Source organism: Colobus angolensis, unplaced genomic scaffold (genome assembly GCF_000951035.1).
Source record: "Colobus angolensis palliatus isolate OR3802 unplaced genomic scaffold, Cang.pa_1.0 Scaffold179, whole genome shotgun sequence".
Lineage (NCBI taxonomy): Eukaryota > Metazoa > Chordata > Mammalia > Primates > Cercopithecidae > Colobus > Colobus angolensis.
Genome location: NW_012114921.1, coordinates 5,354,005 through 5,363,460, shown reverse-complemented (window position 1 = coordinate 5,363,460; position 9,456 = coordinate 5,354,005). Strand labels below are relative to the sequence as shown.

Sequence of the window (9,456 nt, the reverse complement as noted above, 5' to 3'; positions counted from 1 at the left end):
GGGGGCAGGCTCCGGGACTCATCCGGCAGAAACCGTAAGGGCTCTGCGTTCCGCCGTGAGATCATCGTGACGCCGTTCCCAATTGAGGCCTGGTCCCAGCCGATCCCGCCCCTGCAGCACTCACCAGCCGACACGACCGGCCTCCGCCGGATCACATTATCAACCAGGCCAGTGCAGTATCCCAAGAAGCCGATGTAGAGAAGCCGCGGGTCGGTCAGCTTGGGCGGGGGCAGGCTCCGGGACTCATCCGGCAGAAACCGTAAGGGCTCTGCGTTCCGCCGTGAGATCATCGTGACGCCGTTCCCAATTGAGGCCTGGTCTCAGACCACGAACTACAAAGAAAACCACCACGACCACTATCCGGGACTAAGGAGTCAGCTTTCTCCTCCTCTGCGCGCCGGACTCAAGGCCACGGCGCAGCGCGGTGCAGCGCCCAAAAGCTTCCCGGTGCGTGCTGCTGCAGGAACCCTGCACGCAAAGTTCCGGACTACTAGGTGTCAATTCGCTCCTCCGCCCGCGCTAATTCTCTGGTGGGAGTGGGTTTCACGGGCCTGGTAACGCGTGGTGGAGGAGTACCCCAAACGAGCCAAACTGGGCGAAGTCTAGGAGACACTGATTTTCTTTTCTGCCAACTTCCGCACCCAGAATTGCCTCTCCCTCCCCTGCCCCTTCTAGAAAGATTTATCTTTTCATCCAATGCCCACAAATGAGCATGATGCATAGGTTTGAGAAACGTAATTACTTGAAATTCCATAAAAGCTAGTTTTCGTTTTCTGAGTTTTCAGCCGCTCATTCGCATAGACACATCCTCCAAAGGCTAAAATTAAGGTCTGGTCAGCAACAAAAGAATTTAGAGAAGCCCAGGACTGGATCGTTGTAGTCTTTTCTTCAAATCCAGATTTGGAGGCAGCACCCTAAAATGTTTCACCTCTGGGTCTTCACGTCCTTGCACATGGCTGAGTGAGGAGGTGTTCCCTAAAGGTTTGAGTAATGAGGCCAGGCGCCCTCACTCAGGCCTGTAATCCCATCACTTTAGGAGGTGGAGGCTGGTGGATCACCTGAAGGTCAGGAGTTCAAGACCAGCTTGGCCAACATGGTGAAACCCCATCTCTATGAAAAATACAAAAAATTAGCCGGGCGTGGTGGCAGATGCCTGTAGTCCCAGCTACTCGGGAGGCTGAGGCAGGAGAATGGCGTGAACCCGGGAGGCGGAGCTTGCAGTGAGCCGAGATCCGCCACTGCACTCCAGCCTGGGTGACAGAGCAAGACTCCATCTCAAAAAAAAAGAAAAAAAAAAGGTTTGAGTAATGAAAGAAGGAATTTATAATTCTATTAAGCAATTTTCCAGTCTCTGCTGTCAGGCCTCTGAGCCGAACGAAGCTCAGCCATTGTAACCCCTGTGATTTGCACATATGCGTTCAGATGGCCTGCAGGAGCCAAGAAGTCTGGGGCAGCCAAAAACCCACAAAAGAAGTAAAACAGCCAGTTCCAGCCTTAACTGATTAACCAACATTACACCATTCCACCATTGTGACTTGTCCCTGCCCTACCTTAACTGATCAATAGTCATTGTGACATTCTTCTTCTGGACAATAAGTCTTATGATTTCCCCACCATGTACCTTGTGATCCCCTCCTCTGCTAACAATAGATAACCTCCTTTTACTGTAATTTTCCTTTACCTACCCAAATCCTATAAAGCAACCCCTTCCCCATCTCCCTTCATTGATACTCAGCCCACTTGCGCCCAAGTGAATAAACAACCTTGTTGCTCCCACAAAGCCTGTTGGTGGTCTCTTCACATGGATGCACTTGACATTTGGTGCTGTGACTTGGATTGGGGGACCTCCCTTGGGAGATCAATCCCCTGTCCTCCCACTCTTTGCTCTGTGAGGAGGATCCGCCTACTACCTCAAGTCCTCAGATCAGCCCAAGGAACATCTCACCAATTTTAAATCCAGTAAGTGGCCTCTTTCTACTCTCTTATCCAACCTCTCTCACTATCCCTCAATGTCTTTCTCCTTTCAATTTCGGTGCCACCCTTCAATCTCTCCCTTCCCTTAATTTCGGTTCCCTTTCTGGTAGAGACAGAGGAGACATGTTTTATCTGTGGATCCAAAACTTTGGTGCTGCTCATGGACTTGGGAAGACAGTCTTCCCTTGTGTTTAATCACTGCAGGAACGCCTGCCTGATTATTCACCCACATTTCAGAGGTGTTCTATCACTGTGGGGATGCCTGCCTTGATCTTCCACCTTGGTAGCAAGTACCACCTCCCCTGGGTGGCAAGTACCGCACCCCCGCCCCATATCTCTCTTTTCTTTAAACTTACCTTTTTACTATGGGCAACCTTCTGCCCTCCATTCCTTCTTCTTCGCCCTTAGCCTGTGTTCTTAAAAACTTAAAACCTCTTCAACTCTCACCTAACCTAAAATCTAAGCATCTTATTTTCTTCTGCAACACCGCTTGGCCCCAATACAAACTTGATAATGGCTCTAAATGGCCAGAAAAGAGCACTTTTGATTTCTCCATCCTACAAGATCTAGATAATTTTTGTCATAAACTGGGCAAATGGTCTGAGGTGCCCTACATCCAGGCATTTTTCACACTTCATTCCCTCCCTAATCTCTGTTCCCAATGTGACTCGTCCCAAATCTTCCTTCTTTCCCTCCCACCTGTCCCTTCAGTCCCAGTCCCAAGCGCCAGTGAGTCTTTTGAATATTCCTTTTCTACCGACCCATCTGACTTCTCCCCTCCTCCCCAGACTGCTCCTCCACAGGTCGCTCCCTGCCAGGCTGAATCAGGCTCCAACTCTTCCTCAGCCTCCACTTCCCCACCCTACAACCCTTCTGTCATCTTCCCTCCCCACATCTGGTCTGGCTTACAGTTTTGTTCTGCGGCAAATACTCCCTCATCTGCCCAATAATTTCCTCTTCAAGAGGTGGCTAGAGCTGAGGGCATCGTCAGAGTGCATGTTCAATTTTCTCTATGAGATCTTTCCCAAATGAATCAACACTTAGGCTCCTTCTCATCAGACCCCCACCAAATATATACATGAATTCCAGTATTTAATCCAGTCTTACAATTTAACCTGGAGTGACTTAAATGTCATTCTAATTTCTACCCACTCCCCAGATGAAAGGGAAAGAGTTTTTTCTCTAGCCCAGTCCCACACAGACACCTGCCGGCATCATGAGCCAGGCCTCCAGGAAGGCATTAGAGCGGTTCCCTGAGAAGATCCCCAATGGCACTATCAGGCAGGTTCCTCAGGTATAGCTAGGTGAGATTACATGATTTCCTGCCTAGTTGAAGGGCTTAAGAAGACAGCATACAAATCTGTTATTTATGACAAACTTAAAGAAACTACCCAAGGTAAAGACAAAAACCCAGCCCAGTTCATGTCCTGTTTGGCGGCTACCCTTAGATGCTTTACAAGCTCTAGACCTTGAAGGGCCAGAAGGCTGTCTTATTCTTAATATGCTTTTTATCACCTGGTCAGCTCCTGACATTAGAAAAAGGCTTCAAAAATTTGAATCTGGCCCTCAAACCCCACAACAGGAATTAATCGACCTCGCCTTCAATGTGTACAGTAATAGAGAAGAGACAGCCAAGCGGCAACACATTTCTGAGTTATTTGCCTCTGCTGTGAGACAAAATCCAGCTGCACCTACAGCACACAAGAACTTCAAAACGCCTAAACTGCAGCGGTCAGGCACTCCTACAGGACCTCCTCCCTCAGGATCTTGCTTCAAGTGCCAGAAATCTGGCCGGTGGGCCAAGGAATGCCTTCAGCCCAGGATTCCTCCCAAGTCATGTCCCATCTGTACAGGGACCCACTGGAAATCAGACTGCCCAGTTCACCTGGCAGCCACTCCCAGAGCCCCTAAAGCTCTGGCCCAAGGGTCTCTGACTGACTCCTTATCAGACCTGCTAAGCTTAGCAGCTAAAGACTAATGTTGCCCGATCACCTTGGAAGCCTCCTGGACCATCATGGACGCCGAGCTTTGGGTAACTCTCACAGTGGAGGGTAAGTCTGTCCCTACTCCACATTACCTTATTTTCAAGGACTTGTTTCCCTTTCCCCCATAACCATTGTGGGTATTGATGGCCAGGCTTCTAAACCTCTTAAAACTCCCCAACTTTGGTGCCAACTTGGACATTGTTTTTTTTTTGTTTTTTTTTTTTGAGACGGAATCTCACTCTGTCACCCAGGCTGGAGTGCAGTGGCATGACCTTGGTTCACTGCAAGCTCTGCCTCCCAGCTTCATGCCATTCTCCCACTTCAGCCTCCCAAGTAGCTGGGACTACAGGCACCTGCCTCCTCGCCTGGCTAATATGCACTCCTTTTTAGTTATCCCCACCTGCCCAGTTCCCTTATTAGGTTGAGATGTTTTAACAAAATTATCCGCCACCCTGACTATTCCTGGATGACAGTCACATCTCATTGCCACCCTTCTTCCCAACCCAAAGCCTCCTTCATATCTTCCTCTTGTATCCCCCAACCTTAACCCACAAGTATGGGATATCTCTACTCCCTCCCTAGCAACCGATCACACACCCATTACTATCCCATTAAAACCTAATCACCCTTACCCCACTCAACACCAGTGTCCCATCCCACAGTAGGCTTTGAGGGGACTAAAGCCTATTATCTCTCGTCTGCTACAGTATGGGCTTCTAAAGCCTCCAAACTCTCCTTAACATTCCCCTATTTTACCTGTCCAAAAACCGGACAAGTCTTACAGGTTAGTTCAGGATCTGTGCCTTATCAACCAAATTGTTTTGCCTATCCACTCTGTGGTGCCCAACCCGTACACTCTTTTGTCCTCAGTATCTTCCTCCACAACTCAGTATTCTGTTCTTGATCTTAAAGATGCTTTTTTTCACTATTCCCCTGCATCCCTTGTCCCAGCCTCTCTTTGCTTTTACCTAGACTGACCCTGATACCCATCAGTCCCAGCAACTTACCTGGGCTGTACTGTCACGAGGCTTCAGGGACAGCCCTCATTCTTTCAGCTAAGCTCTTTCTCATGATTTACTTTCTTTCCACCCCTCTGCTTCTCACCTTATTCAATATATTGATGACCTTCTACTTTGTAGCCTCTCCTTTAAATCTTCTCAACAAGACACCCTCCCACTCCTTCAACATTATTCTCGAAACCATTATATAAACTCACAAAGGGAGAAACCTAGAGGACCCCATAGATCCTAAATCCTTTCCCCACTCCTCTTTCCATTCCTTGAAAACAGCTCTAGAAGCTGCTCCCACACTAGCTCTCCCTGACTCATCTTAACACTTTTCATTATACACAGCCGAAGTGCAGGGCTGTGTAGTCAGAATTCTTACACAAGGACTGGGACCGTGCCCTGTAGCCTTTTTGTCAGAACTTGACCTTACTGTTTTAGGCTGGCCCTCATGTTTGCGTGTGGCACCTGCCACTGCTCTAATACTTTTAGAGGCCCTTAAAATCACAAACTATGCTCAACTCACTCTCTACAGTTCTCATAACTTTCAAAATCTATTTTCTTCCTCACACCTGATACATACACTTTCTGCCCCCTCCCCCAGCTCCTTCAGCTATACTCACTCTTTGTTGAGTCTCCCACAATTACCACTGTTCCTGGCCCAGACTTCAATCCAGCCTCCCACATTATTCCTGATACCACACCTGACCCCCATGACTGTATCTCTGTGATCCATCTGGCATTTCAACTTCTGTCACAACCTTCCATAGTCTTTCTAATGACTTTCCTGCTAGCATTACAGATCTATCACAAACTTTATCAGTCCTTCAGGACCAGGTTGATTCCTTAGCCACAGCTGTCCTCCAAAATCACCGAGGCCTTGACCACTCACTGCTGAAAAAGGAGGACTCTGCATATTTTTAAATGAAGAATTTTTTTTTATTTAAATCAATCCAGCCTGGTATATGACAACATAAACAAACTTAAAGATAGGACCCAAAAACTCACCAGCCAGGCAAATAATTATGCTGGATCTACCTGGGCACTTTCTAACCAGGTGTCTTGGCTCCTCCCTATGCTTAGTCCCCTGGTACCTGTTTTTCTCCTTCTCTTATTCGGGCCTTTTGTCTTTCGTTTAGCCTCTCAATTCATACAAAACCACATCCAGGCTGTGTCACCAGTCATTCCATATGGCAGTTGCTGCTTCTAACAACCCCATGGTACTATCTTGTGCCCCAAAATCTCCCCACAGCCTAAAATTCTATTCCTCATCCTATTATACTCCTTCTCACCTTTAGTACTAAGCCAATGATGAACTCCTGGCAACATCTGGACAAGACCAACCTTCCATGCAACACCGCCTCCAAACAGCTGTCTAAACATCTTCCAGGCGTGCTTCATCCGTTCCTCTAAACCATAATCTCTTAGGACCTGCTGTCTATAAAAACAACTTACCTCAGGCCTTGTCCTCCAAAATTTTCCCCACCCCCAAAATCAAAGACCTCTGAATTAAAAATCTAAAACGCTGCCAAATCCATGCACACGGTGTCCTCAGGCCTACTCATATAGAAATGACCAGCAATATGCATATACAGAACCAATTCCACATATCTGGCACTCAGGTCAACATCCAGGACAACACATGGTCTGTCGTTGGTTGTTAGAAGGCCTTGGACATTTCTCTCTTGGCCAGTCCCAACTTATTTCAGGAGACAGGGACTCTTGTACTTATTATTTTTCCTGTATAAGGTCTGCAATAGGGACTATTGAACTCCTCCATTCAAAACACCACTCATACCTTTAGGAAAAAGGTAATATAATAGACTTTTGGCTCGATGCCAGGGGATCCTATTCGTATGATGGAAAATGGGGACAAAAGACCTTGGTATATAAAACATTATTCCTACCTTGGCCTAAAAACTCACTGCCACCTACCTTAAAGCTATTATGCTTAATTGGTTTTTAGATAATTTATTCTATTAGGACAATTCCAAGCTCAAAAATATGCTGATGCCTTGTTAGCCACACACAATTGTACCCAAAAACTTTCTAGACCACTATAAAATTAAATTTTCTTTTTTTTGTATTTCTAGTTCTAGGTCTTTTTTTTTTATATACTTTAAGTTCTAGGGTACATGTGCATAACGTACAGGTTTGTTACATATGTATACTTGTGCCATGTTGGTGTGCTGCACCCATCAACTCGTCAGCACCCATCAATTCGTCATTTATATTAGGTATAACTCCCAATGCAATCCCTCCCCGCTCCCCCCAAAATTAAGTTTTCTTTAGGTGTTCATGCCACCCCTAAGTCATGCCTGAAGCAGCCCTGAAAAACATCACCCCTGCCCCAATAATCCCCAGTAAAAACTTATATTTTCTTTATCTTTTCTTATAACTTTATATTTTATAAATAAAAAGACATGAATGTCAGGCTTCTGAGCCGAAGCTCAGCCATTATAACTCCTGTGACTTGCACACATGTGTCCAGATGGCCTGCAGGAGCCAAGAAGTCTGGGGCAGCTGAAAAACCACAAAAGAAGTAAAACAGCCAGTTCCTGCCTTAACCGATTAACCAACATTCCACCGTTCCACCATTGTGATTGTCCCTGCCCTACCTTATCAATCGACCTTGTGACATTCTTCTTCTGGACAATGAGTCTTATGATCTCCCCACCATGTATCTTGTGACCCCCTCCTCTGCTAACAATAGATAATCACCTTTTACTGTAATTTTCCATTACCTACCCAACTCCTATAAAGCAACCTCTTCCCTATTTCCCTTTGCTGACTCTCTTTTCAGACTCAGCCCACTTGCACACAGTGAATAAACAGCCATTTGCTCACACAAAGCCTGTTGGTGGTCTCTTAACACGGACACGCGTGACATCTGCTCACCCATCTCTAATACTGCAGATCGAACAGTTCCCTTTGGAAAGCCCTTCCTGATGTTGAGCTAAAATGTCTTCCTGTCATGTCCATTCATTAGTAGAATCAACATTTTATCCAAACAAGGCTGATTAAACCAGAGGTTTATGCAAAGGTATATGCATGAAAGATAGTGATTTCCTGAGTGGAAGACTTAAATACCAGCTAAGAGTGATTACATAAAGCATGGACCTTTTATCTCTATAGAAAAAACACTACCTGACAATATTTCAAGTTAGAATTTTGCTATTTTCCCCTCAAGTCAGGGTCTCATTTGCCACACAGACTGGAGTGCAGTGGTGCGATCATGCCAGCTAGGTTTTAAATTTTGTGTAGAGACAAGGTCTTGCTATATTGCCCAGGTCGGTCTGGAGCTCCTGGGCTCAAGGGATCCTCCTGCCTTGGCCTCCCAGAGTGCTGGGATTACAGGTGTGAGCCACCTTGCCCAGCCCAAATTAGGATTTTTCTGGAGTGTATATTAGAACTTTCCTCAAAGGCAGCAAATGTTTCAAAAGTTCACACCCTTTAACTCAATAATTACACATCTAGGAATCTTATCCTCTGAAAATAGTATAGGATGAAAAACCTTTTTTGCACAAATTTTTGTTTTTTTAACCACGTTTCTTTTAAAATGTTATCAAAAGAATAAAAACAACCAAAAATGTTCCTCAGAAGCAATATGTAAATTCTGAATACCAGATAAACTACTAGGCAAACACTTACAATGAAGTTTACAGATTTTCTTAAAACATGATGAAATACTTGTGTATTCAATGGATATTCAAAGGCTCAGCTTCTATAAAAAAAAAATCTAACTCAGAGTAAGGGGATCCATAACAGAAGCCTAGCCCACTGCTCCCCTACACATAACCCCCCACAATCTTCTGGGCCTATTTTTTGTTTGTCTGTTTTTTTATGAGACAGAGGTTCACTCTGTTGCCCAGGCTAGAATGCAGTGGCGCGATCTCAGCTAACTGTAACTCTGCCTCCCTGGTTCAAGCATTTCTCCTGCCTCAGACTCCCCAGTAGCTGGGATTACAGGTGTGTGCCACCATGCCCTGCTCATTTTTGTATTTTTAGTAAAGATGGGGTTTCACCCTGTTGGCCAGACTGGTCTCGAACTTCTGACCTCAAATGATATGCCTGCCTCAGCCTCCCAAAGTGCTGGGATTACAGGCGTGAGCTACTGCATCCGGCCCTTTTTTGTTTAGTTTTGTGGGTTTTTTTTTTTTTTTGAGATGGAGTCTCGCTCTGTCGCCCAAGCTGGAGTCCAGTGGTGCGATATCGGCTCACTGCAAGCTCCACCTCGGGTTCACGCCAACTCCCGCCTCAGCCTTCCGAGTAGCTGGGACTATAGGTGCCCACCACCACACCTGGCTAATTTTGTTTTTGTATTTTTAGTAGAGACGGAGTTTCACTGTGTTGGCCAGGACGGTCTCCATCTCCTGACCTTGTGATCTGCCCTCCTCGGCCTCCCAAAGTGCTGGGATTACAGGCTTGAGCCACCACACCACGCCTTTTTTTTTTTTTTTTTTTAAGACAGGGTCTCACTATGTTGCCCATGC

At 46.0% G+C, this 9,456-nt stretch overlaps 1 protein-coding gene across 4 annotated transcripts in view; it reads right to left on the bottom strand.

Moving 5' to 3' along the window:
• The window catches only part of LOC105509624 (NADH dehydrogenase [ubiquinone] 1 subunit C2), a 12,124-nt gene extending 11,362 nt beyond the window's left edge, over positions 1-762 (bottom strand). For 3 of the 4 annotated variants that reach the window (XM_011938926.1, XM_011938925.1, XM_011938923.1), the window contains exon 1: positions 125-762. In XM_011938926.1, coding sequence (XP_011794316.1) covers positions 125-290 — 166 coding nt within the window. In that variant the 5' untranslated portion in view covers positions 291-762. The remainder of the gene's footprint in view (positions 1-124) is intronic. The other variant, XM_011938924.1, reaches the window with a different exon arrangement.
• Between the last annotated feature and the right edge of the window lie 8,694 nt (positions 763-9,456).